Source organism: Ascaphus truei, chromosome 9 (assembly GCF_040206685.1).
Source record: "Ascaphus truei isolate aAscTru1 chromosome 9, aAscTru1.hap1, whole genome shotgun sequence".
Classification (NCBI taxonomy): domain Eukaryota; kingdom Metazoa; phylum Chordata; class Amphibia; order Anura; family Ascaphidae; genus Ascaphus; species Ascaphus truei.
This window is the reverse complement of record NC_134491.1, coordinates 13,274,266-13,300,504: the sequence shown is the minus strand read 5'-3', so window position 1 is coordinate 13,300,504 and position 26,239 is coordinate 13,274,266. Positions and strand designations below refer to the sequence as shown.

General features: G+C 52.9%; 1 protein-coding gene across 1 annotated transcript; it reads right to left on the bottom strand.

The window, feature by feature from the left end:
- Window positions 1-132: 132 nt before the first annotated feature.
- On the bottom strand, window positions 133-25,715 carry LOC142503214 (acidic mammalian chitinase-like). Its single transcript, XM_075615371.1, has 12 exons — window positions 25,282-25,715; window positions 23,165-23,194; window positions 22,678-22,879; window positions 20,944-21,000; window positions 20,306-20,471; window positions 16,930-17,054; window positions 15,927-16,050; window positions 13,389-13,573; window positions 13,266-13,281; window positions 11,791-11,940; window positions 7,968-8,097; window positions 133-5,809 (listed from the first exon to the last, which is right to left on the bottom strand). The coding sequence occupies exons 2-12, from the start codon at window positions 23,166-23,168 to the stop codon at window positions 5,355-5,357; spliced, it is 1,614 nt and encodes a 537-aa protein (XP_075471486.1). The 5' UTR covers window positions 23,169-23,194; window positions 25,282-25,715; the 3' UTR covers window positions 133-5,354.
- Window positions 25,716-26,239: the final 524 nt, after the last annotated feature.

Sequence of the window (26,239 nt, the reverse complement as noted above, 5' to 3'; positions counted from 1 at the left end):
AATTAGATAATCTAGCATAGATCCCATATATTCTAGCCAACATACAACCTATATATATATATATATATATATATATATATATATATATATATAAAATACATTCTATTTAAAAAAGACGATGGAGGAGGTAGAACTATAAGGAGGAGGATAAAGAAAACAGTATTACAAACTATAAATATATGCAAAACAAATATATGTAAAACTGATCTTAAATGTTAATGTCTAACAAAATGTTATCTTAAAAAATGTACAGCAGCAATGGGATATAATAGATCAATAGGAAGCACAGGACTGCAGAGCCATCTTAAGTGAGGGTTACAGCCAGGAAGCATGGATATCCTGGCCACTGGTGTCAGAGGTGAATCACCCTCTGCAGCTGTGTAAGGAATCGGGAAACGCGTCCTTTGCGACGTGTTCCCTCCTTACCTAGTGCTGCTGCCGCAGCTCCACTCTCCGCTTATGCGCGCAACCCCGCTCTGATTACATAGCGCGCGCGCACCCGCAGCTCTTCAGCCCCTGCCACGGAGTTTGGCTCCGCCCCCCGGACGCCGCGCGCACGTGACGACGTGCAACGATCCCCAGCTGCGTGTCTAGCATCATCTGTGCCTCTAGTCTCCTGCAGCCTATCCCAGCTTCTGCTGTGGCCGCGCCCCCGCTCCACCCCCTGTCTGTCTGTCTGCCTACATATACCCTGGTCCTGCTCTCAGTCAGTGCTCAGCATAATTCGGTGTAGCCTCGCTGCTTCCTACAGTTTTGCCTTGTCCCAGTCTTGTCTTTCAGATTAACCTCTTGTGTACCGACCTGGCTTGTAAGTGAACCCCTCTGGATATTGACCTCGGCTTACCCTCGACTATGGCGACTTTTCTACCCCTGATCACGGCTAAACGGACCTGGACTATCCCACCATCTATAATCCCAGACCACGGGTAACAGACCTGGACTATCCCACCATCTATAATCCCAGACCATGGCTAACGGACCTGGACTATCCCACCATCTATAATCCCAGACCACGGCTAACGGACCTGGACTATCCCACCATCTATAATCCCAGACCACGGCTAACGGACCTGGACTATCCCACCATCTATAATCCCAGACCACGGCTAACGGACCTGGACTATCCCACCATCTATAATCCCAGACCACGGCTAACGGACCTGGACTATCCCACCATCTATAATCCCAGACCACGGCTAACGGACCTGGACTATCCAACCATCTATAATCCCTGATCACAGCTAAACGGACCTGGACTATCCCACCATCTATAATCCCAGACCACGGGTAACGGACCTGGACTATCCCACCATCTATAATCCCTGATCACGGCTAAACGGACCTGGACTATCCCACCATCTATAATCCCAGACCACGGCTAACGGACCTGGACTATCCCACCATCTATAATCCCAGACCACGGCTAACGGACCTGGACTATCCTACCATCTATAATCCCCGACCACGGCTAACGGACCTGGACTATCCTACCATCTATAATCCCCGACCACGGCTAACGGACCTGGACTATCCTACCATCTATAATCCCAGACCACGGCTAATGGACTTCTACGACTCTACGCTCTCCAATCCCAGGACCTGCAAGTATACCGATTAACCCTCTCTCTCCAACCCAGACCTAGACAATCCGCCTTCCAGGCACGCTTCTGCTGCTGTGGGTGCGTGGCTTTGTATCTTCCCACCTGAGTACCGGGGTCTTGCCTTGTTTGTGGGTTGCCCGAGCATTAGTATGCTGAGCCCAACAAACATAGACCCCCCTGAGGTGGGCCAAGCACTGTACTCTATTTCCGAGCACTTCTTGTACTTGGATAATCAAGTCGCTTCTCTGACTCGCAGTCTTGCACCAACAGTCTCAGTCTAGAATTCTCCGGCCTATAACTTTTTCCTCATCTAAGCCGGAGCCTAATATCCCTTTGGAGCCACGATTTCCCAATCCCAATCGCCCACAAGGGTGCAGAGGTTTCCTCAGCCAATGCAACATTCAGTTCAAATTAACCCCTTCTCGCTTTTCTTCCGACAGATCTAAAGTGGCTTATATTATTGCATTATTAACTGGAGATGCTTTGGCATGGGCTTCTCCCATCTGGGAACAGAGACCTGAACTTACGAAAAACTTCACAAGTTTTGAAAAAGAATTCAAACAGGTTTTTGACACTCCAGGCCGTAAGGTCACTGCTTCCTCTTCCTTGTTTCACATTTCACAGATCCGTTGCAAAATATGCTCTTGAGTTCCGGACCATCGCTGCGGAGACGAGCTGGAACGACGAGGCTCTATCAGCGGCCTTCTGGCAAGGTCTCTCTGAGACTCTGAAGAATGAGTTAGCTGCCCAGGAACGACCTCCTGCGCTTGAGGATCTGATAGCCGTATGTATCAGGGTGGATCAACGCCTTCAGGAGAGGCGGGTGGAATGCCATCATTCACGCTTTTTTACGTCTATGTGTCACGAGGGAGACTCCAGGAGCGGGTAGGACCTCGGTGGCCAGAACAGCTGGAGCAGGCAAAGATTGTTGGGGTCACGGGCTAAGGTAGATGGCAAGCGGCAAGTCAAATCGTCGTGGGCAAGCAGGGGTCAATGGCAGGCAGCAAGCAGCTTCGTCGTGGGCAAGCAGAGGTCAATGGCAGGCAGCAAGCAGGATCATCTTGGACTACACGCAGAGGTTCGGCAACAGGAAGGCAGGAGCAGAACAGGGGAGCAGGGACAGGTCTGGGGCTTGCTAGCAGGAAACAGACTGGGGCAATCTAGTTAAATAGCAAGGGCCTTTAATATGAACAGGACTCCAATACAGAACAGGACTGGTACAGGAACTGATACAAGCTGTGGCAGAAGCATGGACAATGGCATGGAGTCTGACATAAAGCAAAGGCAAAGACCCAAACAGGAAGCAGGAACTATAAGGACAGAGAACAGGAGCAACAAGAAGACAGACAGACAAACCCCAGAGCAGACAGAAAGCAGCAGCACACCCGGTGGACAAGGAGAGGAACTATGGCTAGGAGCAGGATGTCTAGGAGACCTTGACATTACTCCCCCTCTCGAGAGCGTTCTCCGGACGATCCTCCAGGCTCTTCCCGGAGGCCTTGATGAAAAGTGGACTCAAGATGACCCACCTCTGGTGGTTTGTCAGCGGGCAGAAGGTACTCCACAGGTACAGACTGAAAAAGTCCATCAGACAGACAGACAGACAAACCCCAGAGCAGAAAGAAAGCAGCAGCACAGCCGGTGGACAAGGAAAGGAACTATGGCTAGGAGCAGGATGTCTAGGAGACCCTGACACTATGCCTTCTATCCGCAGTCCTACTCCTATCACTTTCCCTGCTTTGGAAGCTCCAGAACCCATGCAGTTAGGGAGTTATCCACTTTCATTCTCAGAGAAACAACGTCGGAGGAATGAGTGTTTATGTCTTTACTGCGGATTGCCTGGGCATTTGGCACATTATTGTCCCACAAGGCCGGGAAACGCAAACGCCCAATAAAGTATGGGGGAATCTCATTGGGTACTATTTCTTCTTCCCCCTCTATGTAAAGGAACCTGCCGAAAAAGATTATGCTCCCCATCTTCCTCGGAGGTCCTGACTTCAGAGTATTCAAGCGAATTTAAAGAAAGGCTTTATTAGAAATTCTACTTCTCCAGCCAGAGCTGGTTTCTTTTTCGTTAAGAAGAAGGATGGGTCGCTTCACCTGTGCATAGATTACACAGGTCTTAACAAGATCGCCCTGAAAAATCGCTATCCTTTGCCCCTTATCTCAGAACTTTTTGACCGTTTGCAAGGCGCTGCCATTTTCTCTAAGCTTGTCATTCATGGGGCTTACAACCTCATACGCATACAACAAGGGGATGAATGTAAGACGGCCTGTAATACACGCGACAGTCATTACAAATATTTGGTTATGCCTTTTGGACTTTGTAATGCACCAGCGGTTTTCCAGGAGTTTGTAAATGAGATTTTCCGTGATGTCCTTAACTCATTTATCATCGTGTACCTCGATGACATTCACATTTTTTCTAAGTCCTTATCAGAACACATCCAGCATACGAAGTTAGTACTCTCTCGCCTTCGTGAGAATCATCTCTATGCCAAGATGGAGAAGTGTATATTTCATGAAACCTCTACCTCCTTTCTGGGCTACATTATTTCTGATGAAGGGTTCGCTATGGATCCCGATAAACTTAAAGCCGTTCTTGATTGGACCCAACCCACTTCTCTCAAGTCGATTCAGCGGTTCCTTGGCTTGGCCAATGATTACTGTAAATTTATCCGTAATTTCTCTGCCACTGTGGCTCCTATCACTGCCCTGACTAAGAAGGGCACGGATCCTTCCTCCTGGCCCCCTAAAGCATGCCAGGCCTTCGAGTCTCTCAAGAAGGCGTTCGTTTCTGCCCCCCATCTTGCGTCATCCAGACCCTACTCTCCCTTTCACTTTAGAGGTAGACGCACCGTACTATGGCTTTTTTTATGGCATTTCTCCATAGAACAAGGACCCCTCTCTCTGTCCCACCCAAGACAGACGCCTCTCCATCTCGCCCACTCAGGATAGGCACCTCTCCATCTCGCCCACTCAGGACAGATGCCTCCCCATCTCGCCCACTCAGGACAGACTCCTCCCCATCTCGCCCACTCAGGACAGACGCCTCCCCATCTCACCCATTCAGGACAGATGCCTCCATCTCCCCCACCCAAGATAGACACCTCTCCATCTCCCTTACTCAGGACAGAAACCTCCATCTCCCCCAAACGACACACCTCTCCATCTCACCCACCCAAGACAGGCACCTCTCTATCTCACCCACTAAGAACAGACGCTTCCATGTCTTCCACACTAGAGACACCTCTCCATCTCCCCTACTCAGGACAGAAGCCTGTCAATCTACCCTACTCAGGACAGATGCCTCTCCATCTCTCCCACTCAGGGCAAACAGACATCTCATTCATATTTCCTAAGACAGACAAACACCTCTTTCCATCTTTCTCTCTGACTCAAAAGTCAGACCCACTTCTCCCTCCATCTCACCCAGGACAGGTGTCTCCCTGTCTCCCATTCAGGACCGACCCCTCCCCCCATCCTGTCACAGACAGACGTACGTAGGCTGCATATTAAGCTGTGACTTTATTGGGGTGCTCTCAGTTTAATGGGATGCTCTCAGGACCCCTGGAGCAGAGAGGTGGCCCCTCACGGCTCTTGTCAAACACCAGTCTGGCCGCACACTGCATGGAGTACGTCTGCTTCCCACCGGTTGGTGTTTGCGGGGTTCACTTTTAAACGTGCAGATTAGGGTTGACCTTGTAGCAGGGGGAGTGGTGATTGGAGTGGGGGGCTTGGAGGGAGTGGTGATCAAGGCTGGGGGTGAGTGGTGATTGGAGCGGGGGGGATGGGGAGTGGGGGGTTGGGGGGGAGTGGTGATTGGAGCGGGGGGCTGGCGGGGAGTGGTGATTGGAGCGGGGGGCTGGTGACCAAAGCTGGGGGGAGTGGTGATTGGAGAGGGGGGCTGGGGGGGAGTGGTGATTGGAGCGGGGGGCTGGGGGGGAGTGGTGATTGGAGCGGGGGGCTTGGGGGTAGTGGTGACCAAGGCTGGGGGTGAGTGGTGATTGGAGCGGGGGGGATGGGGAGCGGGGGGCTGGGGGGGAGTGGTGATTGGAGCGGGGGGCTGGGGGGGAGTGGTGGTTGGAGCAGGGGGCTGGGGGGGAGTGGTGGTTGGAGCAGGGGGCTGGGGAGGAGTGGTGATTGGAGTGGGGGGCTGGTGACCAAGGCTGGGGGGACTGGTGATTGGTGTAGGAGTTTGTGACAACCTAAAATGGCAACAAAGAAATCAAATCAAATAACTTTACATTAAAAAAATACAATTTTTTTTTAAAGAATTTCCAGTCCACACTCCAGCAGAGATTTGCCTGTATAGTTACATGCATTTGCCCACTTGTGAGTATCTTGGGAAATGGACAGGGGGAGAGGGGAGATCACCCAAACTAAGATTGGCCCCTCCTTCCCCCAGTTCCAATACGGTAATATATATATAACAGGTAGATGTGATTGCTACTTTATGGCCAATTGAATCTTTCTAAGGAACCCATTACATTGACAAGGTGCTTAATTCTTCTAAACTGGAGAATAAAGTCAATTTGATTTTATTTCCATTTTAGTTTTAATAGATCTAACCCCCCTATGGGATTACCAAGGCCTTACAGGTTTAATGGAGGTACCCACAAATAGAGTTATGTTTTTCCTATTACATGGGACGTGGGTAAGTCAGCAGGTGTTGAGCTCTGGCGCATGAATAAGGAACTGATGAAAAAAAAATATATAAATATTCATCAGTTCCTTATTCATGCGCCAGGGTGTTTTTCCTTTTCTCTTGCACATTGTTAGGGGGTTGAGATTCCCCTTATTCACCTGGGCTGCAGAATATTGATTTACACTTGTAGTTTAAAGATTAGCGCCTTAATATTTTCTATTGTTCAGGTGTTGAGCTCTGCCTACTGCTGCCTGGAGACAGGGACATATATATGTCCCTGTCTCCAGGCAGCAGTAGGCAGAGCTCAACACCTGAACAATAGAAAATATTAAGGCGCTAATCTTTAAACTACAAGTGTAAATCAATATTCTGCAGCCCAGGTGAATAAGGGGAATCTCAACCCCCTAACAATGTGCAAGAGAAAAGGAAAAACACCCTGGCGCATGAATAAGGAACTGATGAATATTTATATATTTTTTTTTCATCAGTTCCTTATATATATATATATATATATACACAGCTGAACCCCATTATAATGCAGTGCTCAGGTCCACATAATGAGACCGCGTTATAACCGGGATCTTAGCAGCTAGAGAATTGCACTAGCATATGCAAGGTCATGGGTTCGATTCCTGCATGTGTATTATATAAAAATGTATTCATGTTCAATTCCCACATGGTGTATGGGTGTGTGTATGTGTCCATTAGCAATACAGCATTGAATGTTTAAAAACAAAAACAAATGGAGATTTTTTTTTTTTTAAATCGGGAGCCAAGCCCAGACCGCGTTATAAGTGGAGATATATAATTTTTTTAATACAGAAATAGCCGTGTCAGTCCAGTTGCGATTTGCATTTAATTTAAATGTTGTGGGGAAGAGAGCGGGGCCTCTAAGCGCCGCATCTCCTAACCCCCTCCCCCCCAGAAAATGTTGTGCCTGGGTGAGGTGAAGTGAGGGTACCCGGAGATGCAACACTTAAGAATACATACATGTACTGTAATGTACCGTAATGCATGAGAAAGGCCCTGGTAGAAGGGGTGCAAATAAAGAGTGTTGTTTGTACTACAAATGTTCCTGGTGCCCATCATTTCCATCTTTGCTACATCATCGCCCGGCCACGCAATGTCTGCACCCTGATAAGGTAATGCCCTCTGAGTAGCCTATATACTGTAAAGCTACGGCCAGGGTGACACTGAGTGGGCGCTCGCCGCGATGAAACACATTGCTGTAATGTGTGTGGCCAGCGTGAGCGAACGCCTGCGCATGCCCGTGAGTGCACGGCGCTCAGCTGCTTGCAGAGGCAAGCAAATTTGTTTATGCCCTTTGCTGGTGCGTCACGTGAGCGGTTCGCCCAATAAGGGTGAACCAGCTCTGTGACATCATGGCCGTGCTCCCGACACCCAATCCCCCCCCCCCACCCCACAAGCATGCACGCACGCACGCAACTAGCTGGCCAGGAAAAGCACGGCCAAGCAGAACACATGATGTCACGACACTCGTGCGCCAGCACACTCGCTCCCTGCCTGGCCGCAGCCTAAGAGACACTGATGGAACCTCCCTAGGAGCCGGGCGGGAGGGTTACATTGATGTCCTAGAGTTGCAGTAACACGAGAGCTTCGGACATGTCACATCTGTCCCCAACAGACCATCTCTGGCAGCAGCGTAGGATGATGTCACAGTGATGTCATACACGCATGTCCCACCCCTAGCCTCATACCTTCCAGCAGGGATTTCAGGTGCCTGATCAGCGGATACTTCCCCTCGTTGCAGAAAGATCCCAGGAAATCGTCCAGATCGATGGCCCAGACCATGGCCCCCCCGAAGCCGCCTTTCTTCAGGAAATCCACCTGGGTGGCAAAGGATTGAAGGATCACACAAGGTTACCTCAATGTAAGGTGGCACAGGGACTGGCAGGTCCCCTCTGTCTGTGTCTCTGGGTCACCCAGCGGGACACATTGAATTCCCATATTACCTTGGTTTAATTGTAAGCTCCTGGGGTCACTGATTGTGGCGGGGAAGAGGTTAACTGGGCTTATAATAAAGTTCAGGCCCACTTGGTTAACCCTGACTCGTGTGTTAGGGTCTTAGAGTGTCAGCTCTGGGACCCAGATGTCAAAAATGTATTACTGCAACTGTATACTGATTTTGCGACATTAAAGAATGATGTGATTTTATTTCCTCTCCGGGGATGCTGGGATCGGGAGATTTCTAGGCTGTAAGTTTCAGGGTGGGTTTGGCGGAGAAAGTCTTTGCAGAATGCGTCTATGTAGCGGGGTTCCGGGTTATGGGATACCCCAAAAGTTGTATACGGAGATTGAGTGATATCCTCTGATACTGCTAAGCGCATTACTCCGCCAACCTTGTACCCTGAAAACGCTCTTACGACTCACTGCCAGAGTCCCTGCTGCAGCATCTTCCCAACAAGGTAAATGGGTATGAAGGGGTTAAAAGATATCTGCAGGTATACACAGAGTCCTTAGTATAGCATGGGACTCCCCAGTGTAGCAGAGGTACCCCCATACTGTACATGCCCCGGTATCCTGAGCCTAGAGTAGGGGTTCAGGAAGGTGCTCACTAAGGTTATGAAGCTGAGCGGATTTGCAGTGTTTAAAAGTATGTTTCTAATGTGTGCCAGGAATGAGGCCAGTGATTTGTAGGGCTTTCTAAGTTATAGACTCTGGAAGGCACAGATGGTTACCAAGCTCGGCTCCGGTGTGTCTGTCCAGGGGCCATACTTGAAAGGGCTCAGAGATGCCGAGGTGTGAGGCTATATGGGCCCTGCAATTATTATAGAGCACCCATATCCTGGCATGAAACAAGGCAAACTAACACCCTTTGCTAAACAGCCAGCCGCCGTGGAGCCTCGCACCGTGGGGGGGCGAAGGGGCAGAGGGGGCTATTTCACCTGCCCGGGGAAAAGGCTCAGGGGTGGGAAACCCTGTATGAGTGTTTTAGATTGGTCGTTATGCGGTTGCGAAGGTTTTTTGATTGGGCTGCAGGTTTTCTGGGACCTGGACACCAGAGGTTTGAAAAGCTCTGACACAGGTCAGATTCTTCAGTTCTAAGTGTTCTAAGAGTTTCATCAGTTCCACCTTGTGTGATTCACCTGAGATTCAGTCCCATTGGAGAAGTGGCCTGGAATATTTTGCTGGGTGTTTGCAATTAGGAAAGATTAGTTTTGTTATCCCAGTTTTCCAAAGTAAGTGTGTCTTTTTACTGTATTTTTGTGTAACATTGTTGTGTGCGTTCATTAGGTGAATAAACGCAATTTATTTTTATCTCTCTGCTTGCTCAATCAATGATCCCGGTAATTAAAAGTTGTAATAAGCGGGTCTTATTAAATAACGCTTGTCACGGTAAGACCTGCTTATTACAACTTTTAATTACCGGGATCATTGATTGAGCAAGCAGAGAGATAAAAATAAATTGCGTTTATTCACCTAATGAACGCACACAACAATGTTACACAAAAATACAGTAAAAAGACACACTTACTTTGGAAAACTGGGATAACAAAACTAATCTTTCCTAATTGCAAACACCCAGCAAAATATTCCAGGCCACTTCTCCAATGGGACTGAATCTCAGGTGAATCACACAAGGTGGAACTGATGAAACTCTTAAAACACTTAGAACTGAAGAATCTGACCTGTGTCAGAGCTTTTCAAACCTCTGGTGTCCAGGTCCCAGAAAACCTGCAGCCCAATCAAAAAAACCTTAGCAACCGCATAACGACCAATCTAAAACACTCATACAGGGTTTCCCACCCCTGAGCCTTTTCCCCGGGCAGGTGAAATAGCCCCCTCTGCCCCTTCGCCCCCCACAGTGCGAGGCTCCACAGCAGCTGGCTGTTTAGCAAAGGGTGTTAGTTTGCCTTGTTTCATGCCAGGATATGGGTGCTCTATAATAATTGCAGGGCCCATATGGCATCACACCTAGGCATCTCTGAGCCCTTTCAAGTATGGCCCCTGGACAGACACACCGGAGCCGAGCTTGGTAACCATCTGTGCCTTCCAGAGTCTATAACTTAGAAAGCCCTACAAATCACTGGCCTCATTCCTGGCACACATTAGGCTAAGGCCCCGCTCCCAGAGTCAGCGCACCCGCACTGCTGACAGGCGGTGCGCTGAGATACACAGACCGCGATATGCGGTCTGTAGGGAGCGGGAGCCGGAGCGGGAGGTGGGCGGTTTGACAGGGAGGGGGGGCGTGGCTTGAGCGGAGGGACCCGCTACTCTCCCCCCCCTCCCTTCACGGACTCGGGCTGGAGCTGGAGCTTCGGTAAGTATTAAACACACACACGCAGGCACTCATTCATACACACACACACACACACAGGCAGGCACTCACGCACTCATACACACACACGCGCGCACACACAGGCAGGCACTCACGCACTCATACACACACACACACAGACAGAGGCAGGCACTCACGCACTCGGGCACACACATACACACACAGACAGGCACGCACACACAGACACACACACAGAGACAGGCACTCACCTGCTTTCACTCCACACTCCTCCCCGCTCCCCGAAGCCTCTCCTCCTCCCGCAGCCTCCCCTCCTCATTGGCTCACAGCCACACACGTGACGCGTCAAAGCTAGAAAACACCATTCTGTTGTGTCTCCAGCGGCTGACGCGCGACAGCGTGTAGTCAGCTGTGCCGCCAGTGGGGACCGGGACCGGCTCGCGAGGATTCCCCTGCTGGTGGGGAACTCGCTACATTGCCGCCCGCGCCAACGAGCGCAGCGGGACCGAGGCCTTAGAAACATACTTTTAAACACTGCAAATCCGCTCAGCTTCATAACCTTAGTGAGCACCTTCCTGAACCCCTACTCTAGGCTCAGGATACCGGGGCATGTACAGTATGGGGGTACTTCTGCTATACTGGGGAGTCCCATGCTATACTAAGGATTCTGTGTATACCTGCAGATATCTTTTAACCCCTTCATACCCATTTACCTTGTCTGGAAGATGCTGCATCAGGGACTCTGGCAGTGAGTCGTAAGAGCGTTTTCAAGGTACAAGGTTGGCGGAGTAATGCGCTTAGCAGTATCAGAGGATATCACTCAATCTCCGTATACAACTTTTGGGGTATCCCATAACCCCGCAACATAAACGCATTCTGCAAAAACTTTCTCCGCCAAACCCACCCTGAAACTTACAGCCTAGAAATCTCCCGATCCCAGCATCACCGGAAAGGAAATAAAATCACATCATTCTTTAATGTCGCAAAATCAGTATACAGTTGCAGTAATACTTTTTTTGACATCTGGGTCCCAGAGCTGACACTCTAAGACCCTAACACACGGGTCAGGGTTAACCAAGTGGGCCTGAACTTTATTATAAGCCCAGTAAACCTCTTCCCCGCCACACTGATTATACCCTGAATTGTTCTCTCTCTATATACACACACTGTGCAGGGCTGCACACAGTTAGCATGTGTACATTATATCATATCTAAACTCTCTGCATCCTTTAACCCAGCGCTGCTGCACGGAGCCCCTCACACGCGCCTGGCCTCCCTCTTACTTTGTGCTCATAGCTCTGTTGGTTGTCGAACCCGACCCACTCGTTCCCCTTGCAGGCGTAGGGCACTTTCTGGTCCGCAATCCATTCCACTGTGGCCCCTTTGAGCCAGGGGCCGATCTGTGAGGGGAGAGCGCAGGGTGCAGTGTTAGCAGAGAGAGGGGAGCGCAGGGTGCAGTGTTAGCAGAGTGAGAGGAAGGCGCAGGGTGCAGTGTTAGCAGAGAGAGAGGGGAGCGCAGGGTTCAGTGTAAGCAGAGAGAGGGAGCGCAGGGTGCAGTGTTAGCAGAGAGAGAGGGGAACGCGCAGGGTACAGTGTTAGCAAGAGTGTGGGGAGCGTGCAGGGTGCAGTGTTAGCAAAGAGTGTGGGGAGCACAGGATGTAGGGTTAGCAGAGAGAAAAAGGAGTGCAGGGTTCAGTGTTAGCAGAGGACGAGGGGAGTGCAGGATGTAGTGTAAGCAGAGGGCGAGGGAGTGCAGGGTGCAGTGTTAGCAGGAGGGAGTGCAGGGTGCAGTGTTAGTAGAGGGCGAGGGGAGCGCAGGGTACAGTGTTAGTAGAGGGCGAGGGGAGCGCAGGGTGCAGTGTTAGCAGAGGGCGAGGGGAGCGCAGGGTGCAGTGTTAGCAGGAGGGGAGCGCAGGGTGCAGTGTTAGCAGGAGAGGAGTGCAGGGTGTAGTGTTAGTAGAGGGCGAGGGGAGTGCAGGGTGCAGTGTTAGCAGAGAGCGAGGGGGAGCGTGCAGGTGCAGTGTTAGCAGAGGGCAAGGGGAGCACAAGGTGCAGTGTTAGCAGAGGGCGAGGGGAGCGCAGGGTGACGTGTTAGCAGAGGGCGAGGGGAGCGCACGGTGCAGTGTTAGCAGAGGCGAGGGAAGCGCAGGGTGCAGTGTTAGCAGAGGGCGAGGGGAGCGCAGGGTGCAGTGTTAGCAGAGGGAGAGGGGAGCGCAAGGTGTAGTGTTAGCAGGAGGGGAGCGCAGGGTGCAGTTGTTAGCAGGAGGGGAGTGCAGGGTGTAGTGTTAGTAGAGGGCGAGGGGAGTGCAGGGTGCAGTGTTAGCAGGAGGGGAGTGCAGAGTGCAGTGTTAGTAGAGGGCGAGGGGAGCGCAGGGTGCAGTGTTAGTAGAGGGCGAGGGGAGCGCAGGGTGCAGTGTTAGTAGAGGGCGAGGGGAGCGCAGGGTGCAGTGTTAGCAGAGGGAGAGAGGGGAGTGCAGGGTGCAGTGTTAGCAGAGGGAGAGGGGAGTGCAGGGTGCAGTGTTAGCAGAGAGAGGGGAGCGCAGGGTGCAGTGTTAGCAGAGGATGAGAGGGGAGTGCAGGGTGATAGTGTTAGCAGAGGGAGAGAGGGGAGTGCAGGGTGCAGTGTTAGCAGAGGATGAGAGGGGAGTGCAGGGTGATAGTGTTAGCAGAGGGAGAGAGGGGAGCGCAGGGTGCAGTGTTAGCAGAGGGATAGGGGAGCGCAGGATGCATTGAATAACATTGCCGAGTATTTCTATACACTGATAATAAACACGCTGCGCTGCATATGATGCTGAGTATCTATACGCTAATATTAAACACGTTGCGCGGTATAATAATGCTGAGTATCTCTGTACACTGATAATGAACACGCTGCACTCACCTCGAAGTAAGGCCACGTAACCGGCCTCTTGGTGTACGGCGCCGCAGAGCCGCTCCGGACACCGGTGTCCCCACGCCACAAATACTGGGGTTCGGGATCGTGAAGGTCCGGCCGTAGGTCGGGAATCCAAGCAGGAGTTTCTCCGCAGGGACCCCGTTATCCCTCCAGTAATTCATAGCGTAGCTCTGGGGGCGTCGGAGAGGGAGAGGGGGAGGGGGGCTGTCACACACGGGGAAGCAGACAGGAAAGCGGACAGAAAGCAGCGGTACTGTGTCCATGGATAACAGGATATGCACCAGTCACTTTATTGAAATGTCACAGTGTGCTCGCCTCCTGTCCTGCACAGGTGTCTGCGGGGGGTCCGCTGGCTGGGGGGGGGCGGGGGTCCGCTGGCTGGGGGGGGGGCGGGGGTCCGCTGGCTGGGGTGGGGGGCGGGGGTCCGCTGGCTGGGGGGGGGGGCGGGGGTCGTGGCTGGGGGGGGGGGGGCGGGGGTCCGCTGGCGTGGGGGGGGGGGGGGGCGGGGGTCCGCTGGCTGGGGTGGGGGGGGGGGGGCGGGGGTCCGCTGGCTGGGGGGGGGGGGGGCGGGGGTCCGCTGGCTGGGGGGGGTGCGGGGGTCCGCTGGGGGGGGGGTACCCCGGGCGACGCTGCATATTTCCCCCGACTCTCTGCTGCCTGCAGGATCTTTCCTCTCTCTGTCCCACGCCGCTGAGCTTCCACTGCCGGCGCTCCGGGGCTCTGACGTCAGCGCGCGGCACACAGGATGCTGGGCCAAGCTTACTTCCGGCGCGCTGACATCAGCGTGGGACAGAGAGGAAAGGTCCTGCAGGCAGCTGAGAGCCGGGGCCCGGCCGCGACCGGCAGCAGGGCCTGGCCAGAGGTCGGGGGAAAAATTTGCAGTGGCGGAAGCCCCCCTCCTGTTGGCGGTCCTACACACACACACACACACACACACACACACACCGCTCTGTCTCACTCCACTACACAGTTCACACAGACACACACACACAGCTCTCTCTGCCTCACACCCCAAGTTGCACAGTAGACACACACACAACTCTGCCTCACTTCTCGTGGTTACACAGGTCACACATACACACACACATACACACACACAGCTCTGCCTCACTCCCCTGGTTACACAGGTCACACACACACACACACACACACACACACACACACACACACACACACACACACACACACACACAGCTCTGCCTCACTCCCCTGGTTACACAGGTCACACACACACACACACACACAGCTCTGCCTCACTCCCCTGGTTACACAGGTCACACAAACACACACACACACACACACACCTCTGCCTCCCTCCCCTGGTTACACAGGTCACACAAACACACACACACACTTAGGGGCCTCTCCTCATAGCTCCGAAGTGTGACAATCCGTATCTGAAGAATCCTTTCCGATGGGATCGGCATATTCTGTAACCCCGTCTCACATGTCCAACCCGTGCAGGAAAGGGCTTTTCTGGAAGCGGTCTCACTCCGGCTCTGCCAATCCCATCGGTTTATCAAAAAAAGCCTCAAACTCACATTTTTTGCCCACAACTGCAATTCTCGTATCTCCGTTATGCAATCCCGCTCCTAAACAAGCACATTCTTTTCACGCCACCTAGAGGCGAGATCGGGATGTGCACGTTCCATCCAGAACCTAGACCAGGGGTGCGCAAACTGGGGGGCGAGAGATGTCTGGGGGGGCGCGGGCGGTTACAGAGGTCCCGCGTTCTTCCCCCAGGCATTTAAATTAAATGCCGGGGGATCGCGTGAGGCCCCTGCAACAACAAAAACTTACCGGGATTCGGAAGCTGTTGGGCGTCTCCATGGCAAAGCGGCGTCGGGTCATGTGACGTCACAGGCGTCAAATGACGATGTGAGTCACGTAACGTGACCCCGGAGCGACATTTGACGCATCTGCCAGGGCGGAAGGGGGCGCGAGCTCCAGGACGCGGCAGACAGGGGGCGCAGCAGGAACAGTTTGCGCTCCCCTGGCCTAGACGCAAAACCCACAGGTCAGACTGGGGATGGCGTTAGCGCCAGCTCAGGTCATTCCGCCTCTGAAGCACATACAATCCGGGCAGTTTGGCGCTTTTTATAGACGCTGTGTAGAAGCTGCAATTTCCAGTAGAGAATATGGGTTTGTCCTTGCATTGCATTGCGCTACTTCTGTACATGGAAAGCCGCGCGGTTAGGCACGGACACCCGCTCCGAGAAAACCGAGGCCCCGTGGGACAGAACCAGGTTTTAGTGGATTGAAAAGCTCTGTGGCGCTCGGTATCAAGGGGATTATAATGAAGCAGAAGCCAAACCCCTAATATTGTGCCTCCTATTGTCCTTAGAACAGAATGTGAAGTTTGTGCCGTGAGTGTACTTTACATGTGCATTACTTGCACGTCATGTATGTCCTCCGTGTACATTTTATTTAACCCTGCATTGTGCACGGTGTAACATGCGTGTGCCCTTTGTGTAACCCTGCGTGTGCTCCGCGTGTGCATTACAGTAGACAGAATTGGCTTACGACATTTAAGAAAAAGGAGTATTCATCGTCCTTGGATCCCCGGTACAGGGGGCTGTTGTGACCAGTCTTGGAGTCCCACCCACCGTGGAAATCATATGTCATCACGTTAATGAAATCCAGGGTCCTGAGGAGACAAAGAGGCCGGTCACATGACCACCCACTTCAGTGACCAGAGGAGTGTCACACACTGAGGAATTACCCAGTCTCAGAGACACCAACACTCGCTTCAGATACAAGACACCTTCTTGTCACCGCCAAGCCGCCACAGATATCCCGGGGCCAGGGACTAGAGTTTAGATAGGTCTTGGCAGCCCCCCCCCCCCCATTTCCCTACTCTATTCCCCCACCTCTCCCAATGTATTTCTCTCACCACCTGGCTCACTCTTACCCCCTCTCTTCCTCACTCCCTCACTCCCTCTCTCAACCCCCCCCCTCCACCAAGTACCCCCTCTCACTCAATCCCGCTCCCTCAAACCCTACTCCTCACACTCATTCCCTCCTCCCTCCCTGGCCACACACACATGTATAATTACCCCCCCCCCACTCAAAAAAAAATACATACAAAACACACATCTTGGGGATGGTCTCAGGCCTCTGGTGCCCGGCTCACCCCAGCTGCTACAGGCCTCTGCCGGGCTTCCCTCTCTCCCCAGCTGTGGACCTCCTTCACTCTTCCACGAGGGGCCACTTTCTCACGCCCTTGTGCGCCGGAAGCTTGCCCCAGTTTCCGGCACACACCATCTGAAAGAGGCCCGGCGCGGGAGAGTGAGGGCAGCCCGCTCCTGGGGAAAGCCGAGGCTTGGTGGCAACCAGAGGTCCAGCAGTCCGATAAAGAATTTGACAAAGCCACCAGGCCACTTGTCCAGACTTTCCCCTGTCGGCAGCCCTGGTCACTACCTTTATGCCCCCCTTCCCTGTCCCACTACCTTCATAACCCCCCTTCTTCCCTCAATCTCCCCCCTCCCTCCAGGCTTGTCATCTCCTCCCCTCTCTCCACACTCACCGTCCAATCTCTGCAATCTCATAGCCCGTATCGATGGTTGTTTTCGATGCAGACACTGCCGCCGTCATCAGGAGGCGCGAACGGTGTGTGGCCGTAGCTTCTGCTGTGAACGCGGCAAGCATTTCCTGCGAGAGACCATAAACAAAAGATACAAGAAAGGTTTGTGTGGGCAGTGTCTCATTGTTCTCCTCCTACTAATCTTCTTCAGCAAACTGCTCTACTCCTCCATTCCCTCGTCCACCAATAGCTGTCATTACCCGGACACAGCGGCGGATTTCAAAATTTGCCGTCCCATGGCACTTGCCTGTGTTTGCCGTCTCCTTGGTGCCGCCCTCTTGCTCCTTTGGAATCCCGGCATCAAATGACACCAGACGGCGAACGTTAATGGGAACGCAACGTCATGACATCATTTGAGATGTGGGTATTCTCCCTCTCATAGGAGGTACATGAGATTTTTATCAGGTAGGGTTAGGACCTGCAATTTTGGCATGCCGTGACGTGGCTGCAGGCTTATAACGCTTTGGTCAAAGGGTTTAACGAAATGACCCTTACTCATGAGAATATCAGCACTGAAGTATTGCAGTGTGTATTTTGTCACATTGGATGTAGCTTTGGGCATTTTTGGCTTTTGTTGGATACTGTGGACCACCCTCTTCTCCTTCACATTCTCCATACTCTTAGTATCCGTAACAAAGCTCTATCCTGGATCTTCTCTTACCTCTCCCATTGCACTTTCAGTGTCTCTTTTGCCAACACCTCCTCATCCTCTATCAATCTCTCTGTGGGGGTACCCCAGGGCTCTGTCCTGGGACCTCTCCTCTTTTCTCTTTACACACTCAGTGACCTAATCACATCTCTTGGGTTCAAATATCACCTCTATGCTGATGACACAAATTTGCCTTTCATCCCCTGACCTTACACCTGCTGTACAGACCAAATTTTCTGAATGTCTCTCTGCGATATCATCCTGGATGTCCCTCCGCCGACTTAAACTTAACATGGCAAAAGTGAAGCTCCTCATATTTCATCCCAAACCTGACCCTACCTACTACCTCATTCCACATTACTGTTGGAAGTACTGTCATACACCCAGAAGCGCAAGCACTCTGCTTAGGGGTCACACTTGACTCCTCTCTTGCATTCGAAAGGTAGCTAAAGCATGTTTTTTTCTCCGCAATATTACCGAGATTACGCCCTTTCCTCTGTTGCTCGACTGCTAAAACTCTGACTCCGGCCCTCATTCTCTCCCGTCTCGATTACTGTAACAACCTGCTGTCCGGCCTTCCTGCCTCTCACCTGTCTCCCCTACAATCTATCCTAAATGCTGCTGCCAGAATCACTGTACTCTTTCCTAAATCTGTCTCAGCGTCTCCCCTGCTCAAATCCCTCTCCTGGCTTCCTATCAAATCCCATATCACACACTCAATTCTCCTCCTCGCTTTTAAAGCTTTACACTCTTCTGCCCCGCCTTACATCTCAGCCCTAATTTCTCGCTACGCATCATCCAGACTCTTGCGTTCGGCTAAATGATGTCTTCTCTCTACTCCCTTTGTATCTAAAGCCCTCTCCCGCCTTAAATCTTTCTCACGGACTGCCCCACACATCTGAAATGCCCTTCCCCTCAATACCCGACTAGCACCCACTCTATCCACCTTTAAGACCCACTTCCTTAACAAAGCATATGAGTAGCACCGTGGATAATACTATACACGATACATAAACCTTGACCCCTTGCAGACGCACTTACCAGAATGTCCTCCTACTGTCTCTGTACGTTTTTCTTACCAATTCGATTGCAAGCTCTTCGGAGCAGGGACACCTTTTCCTAAATGCTACTTATATGTCTGAAGCGCTTCTTCCCTTTATTTGTTATTTAGATGATTGTATTACTGCTGTTAAGCGCTATGTACATTAACAGCGCTATATAAATAATGACATACATACAACTCTAGGCTCACATATTTTCCATAATGGGTCTTTCACTCCAATGATCCAGCAGAACAAGGCTCCATGGGTAAATCTCACTCACTGGTCAAATAATTGACTCTATGGCAAAGTAAGATAAATGATAACGTTAAGGTTACTTTAATGTATCCTGGAATACAGCTGATCCACAAACCACTACTACACAAGTACAGTACCATCTGTTACCCACTGTATGTGCAGAGCAGCCCTTACCATTCCATTGCAACCTTTTTCAGAAGATGAACCAATTCAAGTAATACTAGACTAACTGGGGCTCGTTCTGCATATAAACATAACCAACTGGGAAGTGTTACAGCAATTTCCAAATGGTTAATATTGTATTGCAGTGAAAAAAAGAACATTTAGTTTGTCGGCAAGAAACTCCGTTACAATAAAAGAGATACAGTTGCAAAACGGTTTGGAGGATTTGATACAAGAATTGGAGTAATTAACCAATTTAATTCCGAAATACTACGATATAAACGGACCTTTCCTGCCTGCGTATGCGCGCTACTGCATTCTCATCCCAATATGCTTTAAATCAACGTATTTCCCACCTCCAACACCATCAGCTACATATACAAGCAGCAGAGATCGCACACATCCTAATGGACACATTTACTGCCTTGGTGCAGAAAGCATAAATTGGGTAATCAAGTATATTTTGCTATATTGTGTTTTCCACGTTCAATCTAATGTGAAAATCCAATTACTGTACAGGGCGTTTGAGAAGTAAAGTGGCATGTTTGTCTCATCAGCATCTGAGTTTGTTCCTTCATCTGGTGGAAAGTATTACTATCAGAATGTTCTCAGGAACCACTCACGTGTAACCTAGCTGGGTGAAGTGAAGTTTGGGAACCCCTTACTGACCCCAGCTAGCACGCTGCTCCGACACAGAGATGAGAACCTGGTCAACAGATGTCACGATTGTTAAAGCGAGATTGCAAGAATGAGAGTAGGGGGCTAAATAAAGGCTGATTGCTGTGTGCCATGGCCAGTGTCAGCTTCTCAGAGTCATCCACTGATTAAACAAGGACTCCAAGGTTAATTGGTGGGACACGTTTCGGAGGTACAGTCCAATAGAGACATCATATTTTGATGTCATGTCACATTCTGTGGTTATCCTCACCATTGTACAAATCATTCTGATTGTGTTTATTGACTACCTATAAAAATAATCTGACTCATACCATCAACTTACTAGGTATATGTGCGTCTGTACTTAAAAATATGTCTTCTGTGTCATTGGCACTTCCAGGCGGCCATGTTTATCTATCCCAGATGCTGAGGGAAGATTCAAAGGGTACATACAGTATCGGAAGCAAAAATGGAAGCCGGGTGCTGGTTCAGGATAGATGTGGCAGTGTAAGATACTGAGAGCAGAGGGGGAAGTGCAGAGCTGGCTACCCACCTGGGTCAGGGAGGTGAATCTCTGCTTGTCCTCGGGAGGGCTGCCGCGGGCCCCCGGGTACTCGAAGTCCAGGTCGATGCCGTCAAAGTTGTATTTCCGCAAATACTCAATCACAGAATCAATGAAGATTTGACGGGTGTCGGGACTGGCAACCATCTCTGTGAACCTGGGAGCAGGTGGGGACATGAGCCGGGCATGGACTGGGGGCTGTGTAACCGGGATAAACCCAGCTACAGAGCGGCATACCGGTGTATATACCCAGCTACGGAGTGGCAGACCGGTATATACCCAGCAACGGAGTGGCAGACCGGTATATACCCAGCTACGGAGTGGCATACCGGTATATACCAAGGAATGGAGTGGAATACCGGTATATACCCAGCAACAGAGCGGCATTGCTTTATATACCCAGCTGCGAGGCAGCATACCTGTATATACCCAGCTGCGAGGCAGTATAGCTGTATATACTCTGCTACCGAGTCATGTACATGCAAATACCCAGCTACAGGTTGATCGGTCCTTATACATGGTTATAAAATAATATTCCTCTATATACTGTACCAATTCACTGCATAATATTCCCATATACCCTGGTCAGGTCCTCTCCCGCTATATTCCGCATGGAATGTAGGACTCACTTGGCTACCCCGAAGGTCCAGCCTCCGATGGCCAATAACGTCAACAGCCTCGGGTTCCTGGGACACAAAGAAGCACAGAGTTACCACGAGTGACTGACACGTGGGGGGGGCAGGGGAAGACGGCATAGGGGAGGCAGGAGGGGAGGCCGACAAAAGGGGGAAGGCTGGAACAGGGGAAGCAGGAGGGGAGGACGGCGCAGCGGAGGCCAGCACAAGAGTGCAGGAGGGGAGGCAGACACATGGGGGAGGCAGGAGGGAAGGACAGCACAGAGGAGACAGGAGGGGAGGCCGGCACAGGGGAGTCAGGAGGGAATACTGGCATGGGGGAGGCCGGCACAAGGGGAGGTCAGCACAGGGGGGGCAGGAGGGGAGGCCGGCACTGAATTGTTTGTACTGACTGTTTCTTCAGGTTGTTAAACTGCTTGTACAGCACGTCATCGTTCCATTGGGAGTGCGCAATCTTGTGGTCTACCATGGTGGCGAAGGCGTACACGAGGTGTGTGAAGAGCTGCGGGTCAATGTTCTCTGGCAGGAACTTGGCAGGATCGGGTCGGTACTGGGACCAGTTGGTGAAGTAGCCGACCAGCTTGTAGGCAGAGGCTGGGGGCAGAGAGAGGAGTGAGGGGCAAAACCTCCTCCCTCCACATACCCAAATCCCTTCATGCACACACCTCACTCACATACACCTCTCCCTCTATCTGCCTGTCTTTTCCCCCCTTTAAAAGCCTCCATCTTTATACCTCCCTCATCTTTTTTACCTCTCATGTTCTTCTTTTCATTCTGTCTGGTCCCCTCTCCCCCCTATGTGTCCTCTCTCTCCCTCTGTCCGCTCCCACCTCCATCTCTCTGTCTCACACACTCTGTACATCTGACACAGTCTCTTACCCATCTGTAAGTGCAGCAACAGGAACACACCTGCAGGGAGAGTGATGGCACATGTCACACACACAGGATGCTCTAGAGCAGGGGGGCGCAAACTTTTTTCCCTACGCCCCGCTGCCTACGGTCTCCCCGCTCCCGCGTCATGACGGGAGGGGGGAGGGGGAGAACGGCATAGGGGAGGCAGGAGAGGAGGCTGACACAGGGGAAAGGCTGGCACATGAGAGGCAGGAGGGGAGGCCGGCACAGGGGAGGCAGGGAGGGGGGGAACGCCACACTGGAAGCAGGAGGGGAGGCCAGCACAAGAGGAGGCAGGAGGGGGTGCCGGCACTAGGGAGGCAGGAGGGGAGGCCAGCACAAGGGGATGCAGGAGGGGAGGCCAGCACAAGGGGAGACAGGAGGGGAGGCCAGTACAGGGGGAGGCAGGAGGGGAGGCCAACACAAGGGGAGGCAGGAGGGAAGGCCAGCACAAGGGGAGGCAGGAGGGAAGGCCAGCACAAGGGGAGGCAGGAGGGGAGGCCAGCACAGGGGGAGGCAGGAGGGAAGGCCAGCACAAGGGGAGGCAGGAGGGGAGGCCAGCACAAGAGGAGGCAGGAAGGGGTGCCGGCACAAGGGAGGCAGGAAGGGAGGCCAGCACAGGGGGAGGCAGGAGGGGAGGCCAGCTCAAGGGAGGCAGGAGGGGAGGCCAGCGCAAGGGGAGGCATTCACAAGGGGGGGAGGGCAGGGGGGGAGGTCAGGAGGGGAGGGCAGGGGGGGAAGGCAGGAGGGTGTGGCAGGAGGGGGGAGGAGGCAGGAGGGGGGGCAGGAGGGGAGGCCAGCACTCGGGAAGGCCGGCACTGAATTGTTTGTACTGACTGTTTCTTCAGGTTGTTAAACTGCTTGTACAGCCTCTCATCGTTCCATTCGATGGGCGTAATCTTGTGGTCTACCATGGTGGCGAAGGCGTACACGAGGTGTGTGAAGAGCTGCGGGTCAATGTTCTCTGGCAGGAACTCGGCAGGATCGGGTCGGTACTGGGACCAGTTGGTGAAGTAGCCGACCAGCTTGTAGGCAGAGGCTGGGGGCAGAGAGAGGAATGAGGGGCAAAACCTCCTCCCTCCACATACCCAAATCCCTTCATGCACACTCCTCACTCACATACACCTCTCCCTCTATCTGCCTGTCTCTTTCCCCATTTAAAAGCCTCCATCTTTATACCTCCCTCATCTTTTTTACCTCTCATGTTCTTCTTTTCATTCTGTCTGGTCCCCTCTCCCCCCTATGTGTCCTCTCTCTCCCTCTGTCCGCTCCCACCTCCATCTCTCTGTCTCACACACTCTGTACATCTGACACAGTCTCTTACCCATCTGTAAGTGCAGCAACAGGAACACACCTGCAGGGAGAGTGATGGCACATGTCACACACACAGGATGCTCTAGAGCAGGGGGGCGCAAACTTTTTTCCCTACGCCCCGCTGCCTACGGTCTCCCCGCTCCCGCGTCATGACGTCGCGTTGCTATGGCGACGCGGGAAGGAAGCCGCCGGAGCCAAGGTAAGTAAAGGCTTACAGAGGCCCTGCAGTCCCCCGGCACTTAATTGAAGTGCCTTCGGGAAGCGCGCGGGACCTCTGTGAACCCCCCCCCCCCCCCCGCAGGCAATCTCGCGCCCCCGGTTTGCGCACCGCTGCCCTAGAGGCCCGCTCTGCAAAGAGTTATGCCGCGCTTATAGTGCCAGTGACGGCAATAGCGGCGTAATGCTGAGGTTGCTGGAGAAATCAAATTGACTTGACTTCCAGCGATCGCGACGAAGCCGTTGCGTCGCTCCTACTATAAGCGCACGCGATGGCTGCAATGCATTTGTTTTGACGTTGCGTCGCCGGCACTATAAGCGCGGCCTTAGAGACTGGCGCAGGGGAGCTACAAAGAGGAGGCTGGCGCAGGCGAGAGCTAGAGGAGGCTGGCACCGGGGAGAGCTAGAGGAGGCTGGCGCAGGGGAGAGCTAGAGGAGGCTGGCGCAGGGGAGAGCTAGAGGAGGCTGGCACCGGGGAGGGCTAGAGGAGGCTGGCGCAGGGGAGAGCTAGAGGAGGCTGGCGCAGGGGAGGGCTAGAGGAGGCTGGCGCAGGGGAGGGCTAGAGGAGGCTGGCGCAGGGGAGGGCTAGAGGAGGCTGGCGCAGGGGAGAGCTAGAGGAGGCTGGCGCAGGGGAGAGCTAGAGGAGGCTGGCGCAGGGGAGAGCTAGAGGAGGCTGGCACCGGGGAGAGCTAGAGGAGGCTGGCACCGGGGAGAGCTAGAGGAGGCTGGCACCGAGGAGAGCTAGAGGAGGCTGGCACCGGGGAGAGCTAGAGGAGGCTGGCACCGGGGAGAGCTAGAGGAGGCTGGCACCGGGGAGAGCTAGAGGAGGCTGGCACCGGGGAGAGCTAGAGGAGGCTGGCACCGGGGAGAGCTAGAGGAGGCTGGCGCAGGGGAGGGCTAGAGGAGGCTGGCGCAGGGGAGGGCTAGAGGAGGCTGGCGCAGGGGAGAGCTAGAGGAGGCTGGCGCAGGGGAGAGCTAGAGGAGGCTGGCACCAGGGAGAGCTAGAGGAGGCTGGCACCAGGGAGAGCTAGAGGAGGCTGGCACCGGGGAGAGCTAGAGGAGGCTGGCACCGGGGAGAGCTAGAGGAGGCTGGCGCAGGGGAGGGCTAGAGGAGGCTGGCACAGTGGAGAGCTAGAGGAGGCTGGCGCAGGGGAGAGCTAGAGGAGGCTGGCGCAGGGGAGAGCTAGAGGAGGCTGGCACCGGGGAGAGCTAGAGGAGGCTGGCACCGGGGAGAGCTAGAGGAGGCTGGCGCAGGGGAGAGCTAGAAGAGGCTGGCGCAGGGGAGAGCTAGAGGAGGCTGGCACAGGAAGAGCTAGAGGAGGCTGGCTCAAGGAGAGCTAGAGGAGGCTGGCACAGGGGAGAGCTAGAGGAGGCTGGCGCAGGGGAGAGCTAGAGGAGGCTGGCACAGGGGAGAGCTAGAGGAGACTGGCACAGGAAGAGCTAGAGGAGGCTGGCGCAGGGGAGAGCTAGAGGAGGCTGGCGCAGGGGAGAGCTAGAGGAGGCTGGCGCAGGGGAGAGCTAGAGGAGGCTGGCGCAGGGGAGAGCTAGAGGAGGCTGGCGCAGGGGAGAGCTAGAGGAGGCTGGCACAGGAAGAGCTAGAGGAGGCTGGCGCAGGGGAGAGGCTGGTAGACAGCACTGATTCACTATTAGATAACAAGTACTAAGCAACGTGGACCGACGTTGCAATAAAGTGAAAGCGCTCAGCCAAGTAACACCCTCAGAGTGATTTTTTTCATAACTGTCCCAATAGATCAGTGACAAATGTCACAGAAAACAGTATCACTGCTCGTGTGGGCCTCAGATCAAATGATGAAGGAATGTTGCACTAATCCTGCAGGTGTGAAAGTTCCCTGCCTAGTCTGTAGATTGTTGCGCCGGCTCCTCTAATAGACTGCAAAGTATCACACTTACCTCTTTATAGCAGATCTGCAGAGCGTTACTCCCGTCAGCTCTTCGATCTCTGACCTTCGGTGCCATGAGAGACGACAATACTAATAAAAAGCTGTGAAGATACAGATATATATACACACACAGACACACACACACACCCATTGAGAAATCACACCTATTACCAGAAGAACCAGACACACCTGTATACACCTCCAGGGAGTACCCACACCTATAACTAAACCACAAGAGACACACCCTGTATGTACACCCCTCCATATGTAGACCCTCTGTATACACCCCCTCAGCTGTATGTATACATTAAGATTCCACATCACATACCAAGCATCCAAATGACAGAATATTAACCCCAATGACATGTTCCGATGCCCCATAAAGAAAATATATAAATAAATATCAGTAAATGCAGCAAACTGTTACCCTTACTCCATCTCACTGTCCCCCCATCTCACTGTACCAACCCTTCTCCACACTCCCCATCTCACTGCCCCCCCCATCCACACTCCCCATCTCACTGCACCCCCTTCTCCACACTTCCCATATCACTGCAACCCCCCTTCTCCACACTCCCCATATCACTGCACCCCCTCTTCTCCACATAACCCATCTCACTGCACCCCCTTCTCCATACACCCCATCTCACTGCCCCCCTCCCCTTCACCACAATCCCCATCTCACTGCCCCCCTTCTCCACACGCCTCTCCATGCACCCCTTCTCCACACTCCCCATCTCATTGCCCCCTTCTCCACACTCCCCATCTCACTGCCCCCTCTTCTTCACACTCCCCACTCCACTGCACCCCTCTTCTCCACACTCCCCATCTCTCAGCACCCCCTTCTCCACACTCCCCATCTCACTGCCCCCTTCTCCACAATCCCCATCTCACTGCCCCCCTTCTCCACACTCCCTGCACACCCCTTCTCCACACTCCCCATCTCATTGCCCCCCTTCTCCACACTC

Excerpts from the sequence above, each read along its gene's own strand:
- LOC142503214 (XM_075615371.1), bottom strand. Across the intron at positions 21,001-22,677 it reads TTTAACAACCTGAAGAAACA|GAACCCGAGGCTGTTGACGT; the intron begins GTCAGTACAAAC and ends TTTGTGTCCCAG. Across the intron at positions 5,810-7,967 it reads CCTGAAATCCCTGCTGGAAG|GTTGTCACAAACTCCTACAC; the intron begins GTATGAGGCTAG and ends TTGCCATTTTAG.